At 39.4% G+C, this 19,795-nt stretch overlaps 2 protein-coding genes and 2 non-coding genes across 7 annotated transcripts; all 4 read right to left on the bottom strand.

Annotated features, from left to right (window-relative positions):
• Nucleotides 1–1,032: 1,032 nt before the first annotated feature.
• slc25a3b (solute carrier family 25 member 3b) lies at nucleotides 1,033–7,170 on the bottom strand. Of its 3 annotated transcripts, none has more exons than XM_043227902.1 (8): nucleotides 7,022–7,170; nucleotides 6,580–6,729; nucleotides 5,385–5,509; nucleotides 4,127–4,306; nucleotides 3,194–3,375; nucleotides 2,676–2,848; nucleotides 1,801–1,911; nucleotides 1,033–1,470 (listed from the first exon to the last, which is right to left on the bottom strand). In XM_043227902.1, the coding sequence occupies exons 2-8, from the start codon at nucleotides 6,713–6,715 to the stop codon at nucleotides 1,310–1,312; spliced, it is 1,068 nt and encodes a 355-aa protein (XP_043083837.1). In that variant the 5' UTR covers nucleotides 6,716–6,729; nucleotides 7,022–7,170; the 3' UTR covers nucleotides 1,033–1,309. The 3 variants fall into 3 exon arrangements, with proteins under 3 accessions (XP_043083837.1, XP_043083836.1, XP_043083838.1); XM_043227901.1 differs by lacking the exon at nucleotides 5,385–5,509 and adding an exon at nucleotides 5,105–5,232; XM_043227903.1 differs by lacking the exon at nucleotides 5,385–5,509.
• Nucleotides 1,534–1,765, bottom strand: LOC122331378. The gene has a single exon (XR_006248162.1). It is a non-coding gene; the product is annotated as a small nucleolar RNA SNORA53 (small nucleolar RNA).
• Nucleotides 2,925–3,156, bottom strand: LOC122331377. The gene has a single exon (XR_006248161.1). It is a non-coding gene; the product is annotated as a small nucleolar RNA SNORA53 (small nucleolar RNA).
• A 1,515-nt stretch (nucleotides 7,171–8,685) lies between the features above and the next one.
• On the bottom strand, nucleotides 8,686–17,510 carry tmpob (thymopoietin b). Of its 2 annotated transcripts, none has more exons than XM_043227898.1 (6): nucleotides 14,152–17,510; nucleotides 13,177–13,294; nucleotides 12,900–13,076; nucleotides 11,857–11,960; nucleotides 11,686–11,777; nucleotides 8,686–10,726 (listed from the first exon to the last, which is right to left on the bottom strand). In XM_043227898.1, exons 1-6 carry the CDS (start codon nucleotides 14,389–14,391, stop codon nucleotides 10,375–10,377), a joined length of 1,083 nt encoding a protein of 360 aa, XP_043083833.1. In that variant the 5' UTR covers nucleotides 14,392–17,510; the 3' UTR covers nucleotides 8,686–10,374. The 2 variants fall into 2 exon arrangements, with proteins under 2 accessions (XP_043083833.1, XP_043083834.1); XM_043227899.1 differs by having other exon boundaries at nucleotides 11,686–11,774.
• Between the last annotated feature and the right edge of the window lie 2,285 nt (nucleotides 17,511–19,795).

Below are 19,795 nucleotides of genomic sequence, written 5' to 3'. Positions count from 1 at the left end.
AAGCAAAAACGGTCATAACGGTCTTTTTTTTTTTTAAATTTGAGACCATGGCGAAGAAATAAACTTTCCGTGTATGTATGGTTTGTTATGATAGGACAGTATCTGGCCAACTGTTTGGAAATCTGGAATCTAGGGGTGCAAATAAATAAAATAAAAGTCGCCTTTACAGTTGTTAGCAATGCATGTTACTCATCAAAAATAATTCTTGATAATACTATCAAATTACTTGACGGTAGGAAACGTACAAAATATCTACTTGGAACTACTGTTATAGTTACTATAGCAGGTGGATGCTGCGGTTGCCGGAAGTCAGTGATTTGAGCTGCAATTTAAAAAAAACTTTTTGATTTTGGATCTCCATCAGAAGACGAGCCTATAGCTTAATTTGGTTTTAGCTTCAAAGTAAAGGCCATCATCCACCATCTGCAAAGCTTGGAAGAGCCAGGATAATTTCTCTTTCTTTTTTTTTAATAAGACTTGTCTGAAGGAAGAGAGTTATATAAACCTAGGATGGCTCAGGGAAGTTCATTTTGGGGTGAACTATTTCTTCAAGAACTAGCTTGACCAGCGGTTACCCAAGTGGTAAACAGTCTTAAAAGACCAGTCTTGAGAAAAAGTTGGATGACTAATATAAAGACTAGTCTAAGTAGTTTATGGACCTGGCCAACTAATATATATATTATATATATATATGCACCTTTAGCTCCTTGTTGAACAATGACGTCTGCTTGCCTATCATTCTGTTCTTTGTAAAACACTTAAGTACCGTTAAAAATCAGATACTCAATGACTTTTAATTTGTTTTGTAATTGGTGTAAGGTACTCTGCACCTCTGGAGATCCCCAACTCAACTAAATACCAGTCTGCAGCATTATTAATTATTCCATAGAGCATACTACCACATTAAAATAAATGCCTAATATTTCACCATTTCATGCAGATTTCAGATAACCACGCAAGCGCCAAAAATCTGGATTTTGAACAAGTTCAAACCAACTGTAACGCTTGGAAAACACGACAGAGACAGAATAGTTATGGTGTATAATATCCAGGTAGCTCTTTATTGTACTACTGACAAAACAAATGTCAGAGGTTAAAACCATACGGCATTCATTCATGTCACAAACCTTTTTATATAGACTATTTAGACATGGAACTCCTCCCTTGACGGGGGGCGTGTCCCCTTCAGAGTCATGATGTCAGAGGTGGGCGGGGCACAGGACAGACTTAAATATAGAAAACAGAAGGTGTGCGGCTGTGTCGAGGGGGAAAGTGGGCGATGGCTCGCTCGCTCGATCTCGCCGGCCGTTTACTCGATGAGGCCGAGCTTCTTTTTGAGGGACTCGGGCATCTCGGGGGGAGGAGGGCGGGGCAGGCGGAAGTAGACCTTCACTGAGTCGTAGATGAACCACTGCAGGGCCGTCAGGGTACCGATCATGATGATACGGGCGACGAGTCCCTTCCACACACCTGGAAAAAAAACAACACACTCAGTACACTTTTTAAAACCGGCTGAAAGAGTTAAAGTAATGGTTTGTCCGCTCTCCAGCTGTTCTGCCCTGGCGTTTTCCCGCGAGGGATCGGGGCAGAGAGGATTCTGGGTAAGCGGGTAGACTGATCTCACACGCCAATGACTCAAGCACCTCCAACTGTACAGCCGTGAAGCTGCTGGGAGCCTCGGCCCGGTCCTGCTGCTCTCGGGGAGAGAGAAGACAACAGAAGCGGAGCGGAGGAGCTCCCCAGAGGTGGATCTAAGGAGCGTGTTGAGAGATCTTCATGAAAGTACGAAAAAAGCCTCACCCTTCGGTCCAAGCCTCTTGAGCACTTGCGCGGCTGTGCTTCCCTTCTCTTTGTTCAACACGGACACGACGGAGTCAGCAGGGTGAGACACGATGGCGCAGAACACACCGGCTACAAGATACAGGAAAACATGCATCACAATTCTGATTCAAACAACCTCCGTGAAAGTGTAGTGCTAACAAAGGTAACATGTGAGGTTATACAAATTATTTAACATGTAAAACATTATTAAATATATAGAATCAAAAAAAAAAAACAAGAAAATTAATACAGTGTAGTAATAAAATCAATATTTGTACAAATGTTAGTCTTAAATCATTATTCTTACCATTACTAAATAAAAAAAAAATAATTTGACAAATATAAAACAGTGATAATTACTAATGTGTGTAAAAATATTTTTTTTTACACATATTGTGTGTACTGTATATATAACAGTACACACAGTATTTCAAAATGTACATCTATATACTTAATGTATGATAATTAATCAGATTTTTTCTTAAATGTATATAATATATATATATATATATATATATATATATATATATATATATATATATATATAAAAAAATTATATTTATACATACATATATACACACACACACACATACATACATACATACATATATATACATGCATGTGAACAAAAGCAGAAAAATATATAAAAAAATGATATTCACTTATTTAAAATGTACATTATTTCTTTTACTTGGCTTATTTTGCATTTAATTATTAGTAAATTACTATTATGATAAGAATAATAACCGATTTCATATATTTTCCATATTGGGTTACATTATTATTGATTTTGTACTATAATAAATAAGGTCCGATTTAAGCAAGCAAAGACAGTCCTCAGAGATCAGGCTCACCGATGTAACCAGCGACGAAGGTGACGACCAGTTGTTCGCCTTTGGTGCATTCGCTGCGGGGTTTGGGCACCACATACTTGTAGAGCAGCTCGACGGTGCGCTCAAAGCAGGCGAACTTCATCATGGTGTAGGGGATCTGCCTCATCCACAGGGGAACCACACCTTTGTAGAACCTGCCAGAACGGTCACAAGACTCCTTAGCTCAACGTCGAGAATCAACGGCTCAATATCGGTTCGTCCTTAAATTAGTTTGTCCGCTCTCCAGCTGTTCTGCCCTGGCGCTTTCCCGCGAGGGATCGGGGCAGAGAGGATTCTGGGTAAGCGGGTAGACTGATCTCACACGCCAATGACTCAAGCACCTCCAACTGTACAGCCGTGAAGCTGCTGGGAGCCTCGGCCCGGTCCTGCTGCTCTCGGGGAGAGAGAAGACAACAGGAGCGGAGCGGAGGAGCTCCCCAGAGGTGGATCTAAGGAGCGTGTTGAGCTAAACACGTAGGTTTGAAGAGCAGGATACTCACGCCCAGAGTCCTTCCTCGGCGTACATCTTGGGGGCACATTCTCTCAGGGTGTTGGCATAGCCAGGCTGAGTCTGGATACGCACTTTACACGCCTCCATAGGGGCCAGAGCGATATCTGCAAAGAACTCAGCGCTGGCAGAAGCAGCCAAATACAGCGAGGTTCTCCACAAGTACGAGTTTTCCTGAGAACAGAGAAAAACAGAGTTATTTAGCAAACCGGAGAAAGGCTGCATGATATACTGGCTACAAATACATGTTACATATTACAGTTCTATATATTAAATTAAAAATATTTCAATACAATTAATATTTGATTACATTTTAATATTAAATCGATAATTTGATAAAGCATTACAAACAAATTAATATGTAAATGATAATAAAACAACGTATTCGCTAATATTAATTAACATTTAGTATAATAAAACATTTTTATACATTCATTTTTTCTATTAATTTTGAGTATTAAATGAATGTAATACGAAAATGTAAAAAGTTTAAAATATATTAAAACAAGTTTTAAATGTATAAACACTTCATACTAAATTTTAATTCTATAACTACAACATTTAATCTATATGCAATTATATTTTTTATATTATATATATTTTTTTATATTTAATGGTTTTAAAATAATAATAATACATATAAGAAAAATTAGGTTTAATCTTACATTTTTTTGATTAATTGTGTAGATGAATTACACAAGGTAACAAAATGTTTTAAAAGACATTTCATTTCAGATATGCACTAGACAAATTCTAAAATACATTCAGGTGATGCATTTTTGAATGAATCAGCCAGACACACCCAAATAAACCCGTGTCCATTAAAAACACTACAATCCAATAAAACGTTTCACAGTCATTTTAGTTTGGCAAATAAGGCACGATGGTGATTCTTCACCTTTTAATAGATATCACTTGGGCTCACCTCTCCTAGCAGGTCACCGTACAGGATCTTGAACACCTCGTAGAAGCCGAACTTGCAGAGTCCCTGCATGGAGTACCCGATGAAGGTGGGCGCCCAGCCTTTGGCCAAGCCACGCATGCCATCCTCTCTGATCGTGACGGAGAAGCCGTTGAAGATGCTCTTGTATTTAGCGGGATCCACCTGAACACAGCGTTTGGTTATTGCAACGACAGCCAGCAAGCAATCACGGAGGAACTTCACCGGAACCGACTGGTTACGAAGGAACACGGTTAATGGTTTCACTTCAAAAATGGCATTTGCATGCTGGACTTGCAAATATTAATAAAATCAAATTAAACCAAATGTTACTAGGATGACATCAGTGACAGAGCATCACAAACTGATTTAAAATAATGGCTCACTAAATGAGTAACTTATTATTCCTATCCCTTTCTAAATTCATACTATGTTCTGTGGATTTTTTATTTATTTATTACGTACCATGGAAATAAGATTCAATTATAATAATAATAAATTTGGGCTTCATTAGGGGTGTAGTAACAAAATACAATGCATTTTAGCTAGCAAGTATATATAGTTTATATTTCTCCACATCTGTCTGTATTAAATGGCAATTAATATAAGACTTGTATAAATAAATAAAATAAATAGCTTAATTGCACTGTTTTGTTACACCCCTATGTTTCAGAGAAGAAATTAAGTGCTAGAAAAAATAATATATATAAAAAAAAAAAAAAAAATATATATATATATATATATATATATATATATATATATATATATATATATATATATATATATATATATATATATGATTTTTAAGGATTATTAAATGCATGAATTTTCATGCCTCTGTGCCTCATTACAAAAGAACGTCTTGCAAGATTTTTTGGTGGATGATTAGTCAAATAACAGTGTTAGTGACCCTTTGCCACAGATGTCATCTCAATGATGAAGGGAAGGGGAGTGACTACAGACCTGGAGACGGCACTTGACCAAGTCGAGGGGCACGACGGCCGTGTGCGTAATACCACAGCTCAAGATGCCCCCGAACCCGCAGAGGGCGTAGTATTTGTTGGAGCCGAACGCGCAGCTATCGGTCGACTCTGTGACGTGAGGGAACACAGGAACACACACACACACACATGCTCATGCATCACAACACGACACTTAACATGCTGATGAAGGGTTGCACTGGGGTCGGCTCACACGGACACACTCGGGTGACTCCGGCTAACACACACGCGAGCGCACGGACCTGCAATCGGCACTTGACCAGGTCGAGGGGCACCACAGCCGTGTGCGTGGTGCCACAGCTGAGGATTCCTCCGAAGCCACAGAGGATGAAGTATTTCTGTGAGCCGAACTCACAGCTGTCTCCCTCTGAGGAGAAACACGGATCACGTTCATCCACAGTCTCAGACGCTTCCTCGGGGGGTTAGTGCAAAACACCTTACTGGACTTTTACTCTAATTGCATTACTTAAAGTGTAAAATATTTATTTAAACATACTTGTTATATTTTGTATTATTCGTTAACTGCTTTAACACTACAAACTCAAAAGGAAGTCCGTTTATGGGCGACATTCTTATTCATTCTGGTAAACAAACCATTAAGCGCGCTAATTAAAGCGTTCCTACTAAAGCAACATCAACTCTACATCTCCTTACGGTTACTATACAAACCTACAGGGGAGAAGCACTGATAAAACGTGGTAAATCTATTAAAATTTACGATTAGATGTTTGGCAAGACACCGGACGACACACGATACCGGACCTTGGACGCCTTCCTCAAGCTGAGGGCCAATCAGAACGCGCCTTGTTGAGAGCTGGGCCAGACAGCCAATCAGATCGCGCCTCATTGAGAATAGCGGTACACACGCAGGTCATGTGCAGAATAGGACGCTTTAAATAAAGAACACCATGTCCCCTGACCGAATCAATAACATTTTGACATACGCGACACGTTTACTTATATCTCACGCGTTAAAATGTTAAAAAGGCCCCCCGAAACACCTAAAACGCGTCCTCTGACTTTGTCCTTCACTGCCCTCCATGAGCGAGGCCAGAAACTAGCAGCAGCAAAGACGGCAGGCTAAAGGGCTATTTCGTGCAAAAACGCACGATCTAAAAACGCGACGAGTTTAGCAACCGACAGGGCTAAAGGGAACTTCCTAATAAATCAAAACTACAGCTAGAGAGGATCTAACGCTAGTTAGCATGACGCTAACTAGTACTCTAACCTTTTATTCAACGTGCATAAAGGTGTAATTTCCCATCCTGAGCGCCGGGATATCCACATCAAGCATCAATAAAGCAATAAACGGAAACAAAAATGCGACGGGTTAGGGCGTTTTACATAATACCACCGCCACCTTCACATCAAAACTGCATTTAAAGCACGTGAATTAGTTGTTTTTTGCTCATAAATATGCATGGGTTACGGGCTTACCGGATACCGCGGCGGCTGCGAGCCTGCGCTTCTGTACGGGAGTGTGTTTCTCCGGCTCATCGACTTTCTGAAGAGTGAACAACGGGGCGCTGAAGGGGTTCGCCCGGGCCAGCTGGGTCAGCGTGGTCGGATACATGCCTGACGGTAAACCTGAATGAAAAAAAAATCAAGCCCGGTTAGGCGCCGAAAACATTCACAAACTGCGCGTTTCACGTACACGTCAAATTAAAAAAAATGTGTCCTCCGCGCCGCTCTCTTTCATTACGCGGGTCCACGGAGAGGTCAGCGGCCCGGCGTTCTCGAGTGAGGCGTTGCGATAAAACGCCGCCAAAGCAAACGTTGGACGCGTCGAAAAAGCCTTTATGTGAGGAAACTGCGAGAGGACGCTTCGATCTGTGCGCGAAGACCGATAAGAAGGTCGCTAGGTCGGCGGAACTCTTACTTTAGTGAAGTTGTCGCAAAATGGCGCCTCCGTCCTCTCCTCTACCGGCTGCGCATAGAGACCGAGCGATGTGCGCGAGCGCCGGGAGACTCAACCGGATAAAGGAAGCGACTGCGTCACCGCAGGCCCCGCCCACCTCATTACGAATCTTACTATAGCGAAGCGTCTGGCCCATGAATATTAATATATTAATAACAATGAGCGATGGACGGTGGCAGTGATTAATTAAAACAAATTTAGATTGTTTTGGGGGTTTTTTTGTCATCTTTTTAAATTTTATAAATATTATTTTTTAAATGTGAGATTGCTAAAATGTTATTTTTTTGCTAAGAAGATATTTTCATGTATATAACTACTACTATTGTATATTTCTAAAATTAAAACGACGTATCAAATGCAATAATACATTTTATTAATAATAATAGTAATAAATATCGCAATAAACAATTTTAGATTGTTTTTAATTTCTTTTGTTATCTTTTTAGATTTTATAATTTTTTTTAATGTGAGATTGCTAAAAATGTTCCTTTTTCTAAGAAAATATTTTCATGTATATTACTACTACTATTGTATATTTCTAAAAATCAAAACGACGTATCACATTTTTCATAATAATAAATATTGAAATAAATAATTCACATATCAGACATTGCAGCAAATCCTTTACATTTGCAAAAATACGCAGCTATACAAGGTTTTACATATGCCATTATAATTTTTGTGTTTTATTTTTAATTGTATAGCTACAATTATAAAACAAAACAAAATATTATCGGACCCATTTTAGACAATTTTATTTATATTTAAATGACTCGCCATCTCTTCACTGGACGTGTGCCTTCAGTGCATCTTTAGTGAAGCAGTTCTAACTCTGAAAGCTTACTTTGAATTTGACTTATTTTGTTTTAAAGCAGTGATGTAAAGTTTTCTGTTTGTCATATATGTGACTGTGAGTCAATTCTGTGAGTTTCGGTTTATGTGAAGCGCTCCATCCTCTGTTTTCCTAGTTATGCTGCAAAATTGTTTGGTAAAATAAAAGTAGACCCTTTACAGTTCCGAATGTTGCATTACTTTAACCTTTATAAGCAAACGATTATGGCGTATTCAAATTGTTTCTACTAAAAAATGTAAATGTATATTTTTTTCACATTTTTCCTATTATTACACTGTTAAACGTACACACACATTTATATTTTTCTATTATTGTCTCCCTTTTAGCTGTTAACGCTGATATAATAAAAGACCAACAAACCAGCCAATCAGTCCGTCCGACGGGGAAACGTCGCATTACGTAATTAATATTCATGAGCCGATGCTTCGCCGTAGTAGAACTCGCTCGACCAATCAGGATAAAACGGAGGGGCGGGGCTTTTCGGGCGTGCATTACGCAAGAGATTCCACGCCATTCAATGTCACCGTCTTTCTGTCTTTGTACTGATTGGGGCATATTTACGTGCAGCAGTTAATTATTGCTAAGTATGCTGCGTATCTGAACAGGACTAAACATATGGTTAGCTAGCTCAAATGTGCAATGGAGTGTCTGAAGGACAAACCTCAAGAGGACAGGAAACATTCCTGGGTTTGTTTGTGTGTGTGTGTGTGTGTGTGTGTGTGTGTCCCTAAACTGACCTTGCTGTAAACAAACTTCAAGGAAAGGTCACCTCTGGGATTTCAATGGTCTTCTTTTATTTCACACAAGAATTGTACTGAATCAAGGATAAATAAATCATTCCACAATGACCAGTTTTCCACAATTAGCTGCCTAAATACAAAGTGCACACTGGACTTTTATACCACTCGCTGCCTTCGACGCAGCAGGACACAACTAAGATGTTGGTTAGTGGTTAGTGGATTCGGTACATCTACATTTTCGCTGCATTTTAAAAAAATTGTTTTTTTTTTTAACTTTAGAGAAGACGTTAGAAAAATATTGCAGTTAAAAAGTAATTAAACAGAGTAGCAAAATATAAAAAGAAACCCCTGCAAACGAACCTTCTCTGAATGAAATGATGATATACTTAGCAAATACGTTCGTTTTTGAAAATCACAGCACAGAAACGAATTCATAGTTTAGTCAGATGAATGCCGGTGTTTGAGCAATAACAGACGGTCTGATTACAGTCAATAACAGGCAAGTGTCGGTGGACTCGGTTCTCATTAAATCGGCTATAAACGCCACATCACATTATGAAAAGATCACAAACACATTTAACAAGCCGCCATAATCTAAAAAAACTAAAAACTAAAGAAGAGTGCCTCTCACCGGAAGCGAAGCATTACTTCTACGCCTTTTCTTTCAAGCTCTGGATAAAAAAATAAATATCGATCATTGCGTCTAGTATTAAAACCGAACATCCGAGGCGGTAGTCTGAAAGTCTCAATGCTACAGATCATCAAAAACAAACGCTACTGGGTCAATCTGATGAAAACCGTCAAGAATCTGCAAAAGTCGTATTTCAAACACCAATAAAAAAAAGAAGTCATATTTCACCCCAAAAATCAACATTATGAATTATTTTAAATACTTTTAATTAAGCACTCAGTTCTCATTACTGTACTTTTTTTTTTTTTTTTTTTGCATTACGGTAATGATTTTTTTTTTATTTATTTTTTTTTTGCATTACAGTAATGTGTTTTTTTGAATTATTTAAATGATCATTTGTTAAGATTTTTCACATTATGTATAATGCATCGTATGTGCAGCAGTCAACATTTGAAGTGGGTCAAAAAAGTGCCAACGCATTTTGGTTTTAGCTTTTAGGACGACTTTGATGAAGGTCTCGCTCCACTTCAAATGCTGACTACTGTGTGTGTGTGTGTGTGTGTGTGTGTCTGTATTTATTTATTTTTTTGTGGTGAAACTTGATGACATAATTTCTGAGAAATTTTCTCAGTCTGGTCTCGTAATACCGACACTTCATAAAATCAGATTCAGCCGCGCTAAAATAAAAACGTCATGATTATTGAAAACGTCTCAACGTCCGCAAACATTCGGCTAGGGGCTTTTCCTTTCGAGCCCCGACGCGCGTCAAACCTCCTTGTGCTTGCGTTGGCCGAGTCTTGGCACGTAAACCTCTCGAATCGCTACTACTACACTCCTCTACTTCCGCCGAACGCTACAAAACCGTGAAAACAAAAGAAAATCACAAAGCAAGATCAAAACACACAACGCACACAGAGTTAAAGACTACTTGAAACACGAGTCTATTCAGAGATGACCGCTAGGTCAAACTGCATTAACCGGAATCCCTCCCTCCCTCCCCTGAACCCTGCCGGCGCGTCGCTCCGTAAAGAACTAGAAAAATCAGTCTGACGGTAGATGCATGCTGAAGCTGGCTGACGGCTCGGGGCGCTCATTTGCCCTCGCCGCCCTCCGCAGGGCCTTCCCAGCTGATGTAGTCGACGACGGGCGTGACGACATTGTCCTGGACGTAGAGCCGGCAGGCGGCGATCTGATCGGCGGTGACGTTCTGGAAGGCGTAATACAGAGACGCAGCGAGCGCGACGAAGACCAGAAGCTTCAACCAGAAGGCCAACCAGCGGCGGGGTCTGGGACGGGCGGCCGGGGCCGCGCTGCGAACGTCCGTGACGGAGGACTTGGTCGCCGTGTAAGTGTTCTGCTGCTGGAGAGACTCCTCGGACCAGAGGTTCAGCGGCTTCACCGGACGGCCAGCGGCGCCGTGGATCGGCCTCCGACACGTGGCCCTGAACAGACGTGCAGTTTAATTAAAGCCCTGCAACTTGCAAAAACGACCTTAATATTAAAGGAACGCTCCACTTTTGAAATATCCTAGCACTTTTAGACGAGACCATTGAATCGGATTAGACCAGAAGCATCGAGCTCAAAAATGACCGTAGAGTTTAATTTTATTCCTTTCTATTTAAAACCTGACTCTGATGGAAAATTATAGCTGTGATCGTCTAGGCCGATGCGGCTAGGAGCTATACTCTTATTCTGGAGTAAGAATAAATAACTTTGTTGTCGTACCATGGCCGCAGCAGACGTGAGAGCATCTTCTAAAGCGGAGCAGAATATGTTTGAAAGAAAGGGGAAACTTGCAGAGCATGTAACGTCTGTCTTATATGACGGAATTTACAGATGCATTTCTAGTAATATTTATTATTTGTACATGCATCCCACACTTATCACTCATTAAATATATAACTATCAATAATAAGCTCAAAAATACCAATTAAAACTTTCTTTGTTTTTTTTTTTTAAATAAGAAAGAAGATTCAAAGCTTTGATAAAGCTTATAAAACAGTCAAATTGTTCATTTTTGTTATTTGTTTTAATTACAAAAAAATGTTTTTTTTTTTATTATTTCTTAAATACTGCATTTCACATTCGCAAAATAAGCTTTTTAATTATTTTATTGCATTTTCTTCAGGTCACTAGTTGTAATTCTAACCTATTCTAACAAATGTGTCAAAACGGTTCTAATCTGGCCGATGAAGACTGGAAAATTTTTTTGACAGAATGCGTGTTAAATTAAATTGATGAAAATGCAACGGAAGGCATCGTATGTTTATGAGAAAATGTGACGATCTAGAACAAATCACGCACTATTTTTGAATCGGCGCTCGAGAAACGGTACGAAAAATGTATTTGATTCCATTCAGCGGATGTGTGACTTGCATTAACGCAAACAGCATCCACTCACATTATTCCGGTTGGTGTAGCAGGTTCATTGGGGAAGATTTCCTTTAAAATATCTCCTCCATCCACAGACGTTGCCGTCTCCTCCACCTGCTGCTGAAAAGAAGAAAAACTCAACTATTACAGAGCACTGCGGATGAGATCGAGCAGCATAAATGAAGGCTTTGTTCTTTACTTTAGTGCGCTGTCTGCTGCTGGTTCTGGTGGTGACCGGAGTCTTTCCTCTGCTCCGGACCGGCTTGGTCACAACAGGAACCGGCTCTGGTACAGGATCAACCTCTGCCAATCAAATACAAAGCAAAACTGATTAAACGGAGACCTAATATAACCATGAATAATTATTTTAGTCATTATTCAAATTCTAGCATAACTTTTGGAAGACTAAACTCTTTTTAATCCTAAGCAAGTTTGATTGCCGCAATTAAATGTTTGATGAAGAAAATGTGTCTGGATGAAGTCTAATAGATTAGTAAAAGATTTAAATAGACATTGACATTGTGAACACTACTAACTTAACGTGAAGTTGATCTATTTGAAAGTGAATGAGCTGATATGCTTGTACACACACACACACACATACACACACACATATATATATATATATATATATATATATATATATATATATATATATATATATATATATATATATATATATATATACACACATATACACATATATATACACATATATATACATATATATACATATATACACATATATATATATATATATATATATACATATATATACATATATATTCATATATATATACATATATATATATATATATATATATATATATATATATATATATATATATATATATTTTATTATTATTATTATTATTGTGAGACAATATACTTTATACAATATACTTGAGAGAATATACAAACCAACCTATATAATGCATTTAATTCCAACCATGCAAAGGCATATAAATAAATATGTGCCAATGCAAGTTTTAACAGACTTATTTAAATGTTTGGCAAATATAATAGCCTAAATGAATAAATTAACTATAATGTTTGCAAAAGTTTCATTTCTAAATGCTCTACATCATTCGTGAATGCAGTAATAAAATAAAACGCATAGTGGTTTTTTTCTATCAACAATGCAATTTTGACCCTGCGCGACTTTCACTCAGGAGCGACTCGTTTTCAGGAAAATGTGGGACTTAAAAGTACTCGTTTTAACACCGATTATCCCCGTTTTACCTTCTTCTTTGTCGCTGTACTGATCTTCGGCCGAATGAGTGTTGCCGTTCTGGTTCCCGTCTGCTTTGATGGTGACGGCCTCTGGGATGGCGGTCTCCGGTTCAGGCAGGCTGCTCTCCACCGGCGGCTGATCCAGGAGCTGCTGGAGCTTCTTCTCGTACAACTTGCGTGTGGTGGCTGCGATGCACGCAGAAGCAAAACAATCAAACCTTCACAAAACTACAGACGTGGGACATTCATAGCGGGCAAGCAATACAGATTGCAAAAAAACACTCACCAACAATTGGCCCTGAATGGACTCCATACTTCATGAGCTGAACCTTCAACTCTTCGTCAGTCAAGCCGGAGATGTCGTTCTCCTCCGGCCGAACTCTGTCTGTCTTTCTTGTGGCTTTCTAAAAATTTAGGGGTTACGGAAAGCAAAATGCATGCAATTATTTTAATTTTCTTCCATTTCTGCGGCAAAAAAGCTTATAAAATGTTCAAATGTTTACATGCAATCTTATTTTAAAATTACTCAAATTAGAAAAACATCAATTATGAATTATGAAGTATTTAATTTATATAAACTAAAAAACAAATGTAATGTTCAGACAGCATCTTTTACTGCGTTAAGAGTAGTGGAATTATTATGTTTTTATATATAAAGTAAAATAGCAGAAATAAAGATAAATCAATTAAAAATAATTTGCTGTAAAGACAATTTATTTCACAATCATATAATTTTTTAAATAAAAAACTGTTTTAAATAAGCATAACCCATGCTTGCGCGGTTTGTCTAAAAGGAAATGATTAACAATAATAATTATTAGCAAAAACGCTTTCTATTTTGAGGCAAACCATCCAAACATAATGCATTATACGTTTCTTAATACTACTAATAATAACAACAACAACAGCAGTTTTTTAATACCAAATATTTAAATATAAGCTAATATTTATTACAGAAAACATAATTAAGTCTCAAAGTATAAATTACCATCATAAAGCTAAACACTGAAGTACTTCATTTGACCTAATAATGATCAAATGTTTAATTAACAGTTGATTTAGTTTTTTTATATATATATATATAAAACGTGCTTAACGCGCACACATTACCACACTTCACGCAATAATTATTTTTGAATTTAATGTTATTATTTTGCACTTACTGAAAAGATCTGCGCTACATAACTACTAAGTCCATAAGGCTGTGCAGAAGCCCGCTAATCTTTGTTAATGAACGCATGTGATTAGTGGCGGCGCTCACCTTCCCCGAGCGGCTCCGGTTGGACAGCAGCGGCGCTGTCGTCTCCTCGTCGCTGGAGAAGGCGTCTGGAGCTGGAGCGGAGATGTTCTTCTTGTTGAGCACCGTCAGGTTCTTCAGATACAGCTGGACGTACACGTCTTTCTTGCTGTCCGCGGTGGGCAGAGGCACGTTATTGGCCAGCAGCTCGCTCTTCAGTTTCTCTTTAGTGAGCAGCGCCGGATCCTCGTGAAATTGCGCCATGCTTGATCCTTACACGGAGCGGTATAAAACACGGCTCTTTAACTGCGAAGACGCAAGTAGCAGTTCCTTTTTCGCTTTGAGAAGCGAGGCCTCGTGTTTTTGCAAGTATCCGAACGGGGTTAAGCGAAAATGAAAGCGCGCGCGCGACTCTCGCCTCGCGTTGTTGACACCCGTCAAACCGGCTCGCGCCTTCCGTTTGAACGTCCTCGTAGGGTTTCACGACAAACGCAGCTGTGCGCTACATCCAAAAAAACATGTGTGCATCGAATCTTGCGGGTAAATAAATGCGGCGGCGCTGGGATGCGTAAACAAACCGTTTTGCGAAAGGCGGCTAAAAGTAGAATTAGCTCGACGGCTCGGTGCGCGCCCGCCTAGGAACTGGCGCTGTGGAACGAAGCTCAACGCTCATTGGTCGCACGGGTTAAGTAAGGCGTTCTCCTATTGGTCGACGCGGAAGAGTGACAGACGCTGGCCCAAAACAAAGAGGCCGCCGCCGCGCTGCAGCACACTTCAATTTATAGCGTGTTTCTTCAGAATAAACTACGGTTTATTGTGAAGAATGTGAAAAAAGAACGAGAAAAGCTCATTATGAGTTCAGTTAAACAGCAAAAGGTAAAGGTAGCGGTTTTGATTTTAATATTTCATAATAAAAGACTACAATGCAAAGTGGGGGAGGGGTATGTTATAATTACTATGTAAATACTATGGTGCATGGTGAATATGGTCGTTTTTTCGTGTTATGGTTTTTAAAAAAAGTGGTATTGCAGTACTGGCTGATGTAATCACGTGCTTTAACCCAGTGAAGCCTGTTAAATAAAATTGATAAATTACATTGGCTAAACTATCAACATGATCAAAAGTTTTCTGAAAAGTCTTGTGAGTTGTGGCTGATACTTTTAATAAAAAAAATCTAACAGTATCATTGTAAAAATGAGCACTTTTAGGTTGTGTGTAACTTAAAAATGGGATTTTTTTTATTTTTCTAGTTTAATCGTGATTGATTTCAGGGAAATTAATTAGTCGTTAATTATTTGAAATTGAATGATGGCGCCAATATGTATGCTAATATAATTTAGTGTTGGAGAAAGTCACTTCTAAAGGGGAATTTATTACAATATTCCGTTAGTTTTTAAAAATGGAACTAATTACATAACTGTGCGACATTACTTTTGTGTTACCTTTTAAATCTGATCAGGGTTTGCTTGTTTCTTTTTAATTGAAAAAGTTGGACCAATTCTCACTATCACCATTGTACATTAGCATATTGGCATATTAGTACTTATAGAGCACATATTCTACATCCCTAACCCTAACTAATACCTAAATTTAACATTAACCTTAACCTTAGTGGTGTACTGAGTCAAAAGTACTAGTTATTAGTTTGTTAATAGCAACGATTGGAATAAAGTGTGAGCATTCTATTTCAAAGCATTCTATTTGTGCAAAAAAGCACGTAGTAAGAATAAATCATTTTACTGTGGAAGAGTAGCTCAGTACAGAGCAAGTACAGTAGAGCGTCCTAAAGATGGCAGCATAAGCCCTATTAGACCAGCGGGGTCTACTGTAACAGGACAGACGCATAAGGTCAAATGGACTGTATTTAGTCCGGTACAAATCTGTTCTTGTGGTATAACACACACACGGAGAAGTGCGCTGAAAAGCAAACACAGATGAAATGCACATGCAAGGCCGCTGATAATATCAGTGAGAATGTACGTACTGATTTTGAGATTTCATGTGCTTAAGAAAAGCAGAAAAGCAAGAACTGCTTGATCTGTGCACATGAATCAAACAAGACACTTTTTGACTGGGAAATGTAATATTATGGATAGAATTTTCAAGTTTTAGCTGAGCAACGATTTCCTTGTCCTAATGATGGATTTGTTTCTTACAAACACGCATCTTTTCACTTCCCAAAACATTAATTGTTGGACGTGATGTGGATTATTTGTGATGTTTTTTTTTTGTTCTGACGGCACCCATTCGCCTCCATTGGTGAGCAAAGCGATGGAATCTGACGAAGGAACAAACACATCTACATCTCGGATGGCCTGAGGAGCAAATATTCAGCAAATGTTCGTTTCGGGGGGCTGCTTCTGTAAAATACGGCGGCCTCTTCAAGAGTTTCCAATCAATCTTTTTTCACTCTTTGTCCAAATATCTCTTGGACTGATCTGGGCTCGGTTCCACTCAGCTCAGATTCACGGCCTCCACACGCGTAATGAACCCGAGCTTGTGTGCGGGTGTGGATGTAGGTGTTGGTTTTGACCACTGTCTGGTCTTCCAGGATTCCAGCTCGGTGTGGTTTAGGGCACCCTGGATCTCCGTCGCGGGAGCTGGTGATTTCGCCCCGCGCTTATGTTTCTGGGATATAGCTGAATTATGGCAACGGTGCCCAAAACCACACGGATTTTAACGCTTAATCTTCAGTTAAAGCTTTCCAAGAGAGGGCTGCCAGTGAAAAGCAGAGAGGGAAACTTTGAAAATGTTGAGCTCTTAAGAAACACCCTTTCTGTCTTTATTGTATTTCATTTATACAGAAAACAGTCCCCCGGCCAAGCACCACATAAAAGTGTCTTTTAAAGCATAACAGTGGTGCCCTCAGGAAAGGGATCTGAGAGAAACTAAGCAATTATCAACATCGGGGTGTATAAAAGTGGTTTCGAAAAAGGAATGCCGGGTAAACTGTAGCAGGGTGATGACATGTTCAAACGTATAAACTGTCCAAGCGTGTACGTTTTCCAAATCCAACAATCTTCGAATTATATTTACTGTACATTTTTGTTTAATGATGGAATATGAGAATGCTTATGCATTGTGAACGCTGAAGTAACGGCCTCTGCAAGATGGCAGTCATATTTTAAGGTGTCTGTTTAACGTCAACACGTTATAAGGTTGCCTTTTTATCAACTTTACATTGGCAGTGGTTTGAGAGCATCCTGACGACAAGAACTAAAAAATGCGCTTCATCTAGATGTAGAATGACAATTGAACGCACCTAGTCCAAGTAGACACTGAGAGACTGTGCCTTTCAACATGAAGCTTAACCCGTCCATCACACAACCACTGTCAGAGTATGTAAAAACTGAACTTTTCATATGGTTTGTGGTTTATAACCGTATTTTAACATAAAATGCCTTCTGAATGAATTATTTGAGAGGCACTTTCAATGTGTTTGGGTTCTAATCTTTTCTTTCCGTTGAAGTGTAGGATTTTTCTATGTTAATACGCAGAGACAAGCGTAAGTGAGCCATTTGTAGGTAGATTTTTTCCCCTCCGAAAAAGTGTAAACACTATGGCTCTGTGGAGCGCTGAAAAAATCGCTCCGTTTACTTGAGCATCGCATCTCGACCATCCCAACACAGCAGACTCGACCGATGCTGAGGTGGACTATCTGTGCATGACAATTATATGCAAACAGTTGCAATACAATCAGCTGCTGTTAAACTAAGTAGAGTGTTTCTGATGGTGTGGCAACGTTGTCCATCTCCATCTCTGCTCAGAGCGTTTGTCATGACTATTTAGACTATTTAGTGGCCAAGACTTGCGACTGTCGACATGACATGCTGCTGTGAACATGCAGGAAATATTGCTTCTGTATGCACAACAAATAAGAAATAACCCCGCATAGACAGAATACATGAAATCTTCCCATAGTAGATCTATACGGGTGGAGCTGGGGAAGGAGGAGGGTTTCTGTAGTGCACTAGTCAAGCATTTGAATGTTAAGCAGTAAGCTCATTAGCTGCTGTGGCGAAAAAACGGACCAATCAGCATCACTATGTGAGTAATAATGTGATTGCATCAGATTGATTCAGAACCTACAAGCCTGCGCCATCTGGAGTTTCATGACAGCACTTTGTATTTAAAAACACTTGCGCGTTATTGTTGAGCGGCCTACAACAAGCAGCATCTCAAAAGTTGGCATTCATGGCTAATTGGAATCAGGTCCTTGGTGTGGTGCTAGGTCGAGAGGCAGCTTTTCACAGGCCCTGAATGGATTTGTCCTGGCTCGGAAAAACCTAGTACAGTATATTTCCCCTGTTGACAGTCCAAACTGCGCTTATAGGACACACACCTCGATGTCAACTCTCACTACAGAGAAAGTGAGACTCCTTTTCCCGAAGCCTGCCAGTCCGGCTCTTTATGAACAGCGTGCCAAACAAGTTCTCCATTTATTTGTTCAATTATTATGTGAATTTTTGCTGTTTTGTTTGGCAGCCGTCGGCGGAGGTCAGCTCGTGTCAATACTGGGTTGCACTCAAAGGCAATATGAACTGTCAGGTGTTTTTATGAGGCCTTGAGTGGGCACAAGGGCGAAGTCGCCACCCACGCCCACCTACTGTGTGCAGGCTGGACAGTTTCCACCCAACCAATCCACGGGGGCCGTCTGGTCAGGTGACCATGTATATTGTGACTTCCCATGTTAGCCCAGGAATTCCACCTTGAGGATCCTATTTACGCGGCCCGACACAAAGAACCGGCGGTTTATGCCAAACACAATTACCCAAGCACCTGAAGAGAAATCCACCTACTGTCCCAATGCACAGGTCTGGCCCACACAGGGAAGTTAACATGAATTGAGTTTGGCTGGGTGTTTCAATACTCCATTATTACAGGAATAATCCTCGATATTGCAATCGCTTAGCACGACCGTACTTTTGGCGAAAGCCAATTTCTACACGTTTACGCTATATGATGTTTCTTCGCTGACATTTATGGTTCCATGCAGAACCTGTAACATACACGGACCCTGATAAAGGGTTGTTAAAAAGGGTTGTTTACACCGGTTCTTTTAAGAAATGTTCACTGACAGATTCTTTTGGCAACCATAAATGGTTCTTCTGTGGCATCATTGCGAAAACCCCCTTTTGGATCCTCTACATTTTAAAAAAGTGTATCCTTAAAGTTGTTGCGTGTAGGATTTTGACTCTACCAAAGCAGAAAAATACTTGTTTATCTGAAAAACAATGCTAGAGTCAATTATTCTCAATTATCCTTCGAAAATGTGCATTCAGGCCCGGGATGCAGGACTTTGTTTTGGTTTGTGAAACCCGCCCACTGTCATTTTACCCAATCGTGCCTCAGAACCCTGAGTTGCCAGGTGGTGAAAAACACAGCATATTTCATTTCAGTCATGGAAGCTGGCAATTTTGTGTCTTAAAAGTAATTAGCCTATTTCTATATGCATATCACTTAAACAGTGTTTCAGTCACTTCAATGGTAGAATTAGAAATAGTAGAATTTTCATATTTGATTTCATAAATAAAGCAAAATTAGGTCAGGGATTTTGATAATGTTTTGCTGGCCCTGACAGCCCACCACTGCATTATTGCTTTCATTCGTTATTCAAAACTATCTAAAGTAATGTGGTTCCAGATGAGTGAATCAAAATTATTAAACA

Source organism: Puntigrus tetrazona, chromosome 25 (genome assembly GCF_018831695.1).
Source record: "Puntigrus tetrazona isolate hp1 chromosome 25, ASM1883169v1, whole genome shotgun sequence".
Classification (NCBI taxonomy): domain Eukaryota; kingdom Metazoa; phylum Chordata; class Actinopteri; order Cypriniformes; family Cyprinidae; genus Puntigrus; species Puntigrus tetrazona.
This window is presented reverse-complemented; position numbering and strand designations above follow the sequence as displayed.

Bases quoted from the DNA above. Each gene is read 5' to 3' on its own strand.
- tmpob (XM_043227898.1), bottom strand. From the start codon at position 14,391: ATGGCGCAATTTCACGAGGATCCGGCGCTGCTCACTAAAGAGAAACTG. The intron at 13,295-14,151 runs GTGAGCGCCGCC...CTAAATTTTTAG, and splicing joins ACCGGAGCCGCTCGGGGAAG to AAAGCCACAAGAAAGACAGA. The intron at 10,727-11,685 runs GTGAGTGGATGC...ACGTCTGTTCAG, and splicing joins GCTACACCAACCGGAATAAT to GGCCACGTGTCGGAGGCCGA.
- slc25a3b (XM_043227901.1), bottom strand. From the start codon at position 6,715: ATGTATCCGACCACGCTGACCCAGCTGGCCCGGGCGAACCCCTTCAGC. The intron at 2,849-3,193 runs GTGAGTATCCTG...CCGTTCTGGCAG, and splicing joins GCCGAGGAAGGACTCTGGGC to GTTCTACAAAGGTGTGGTTC. The intron at 1,912-2,675 runs GTGAGCCTGATC...TGTATCTTGTAG, and splicing joins CTTCGTCGCTGGTTACATCG to CCGGTGTGTTCTGCGCCATC.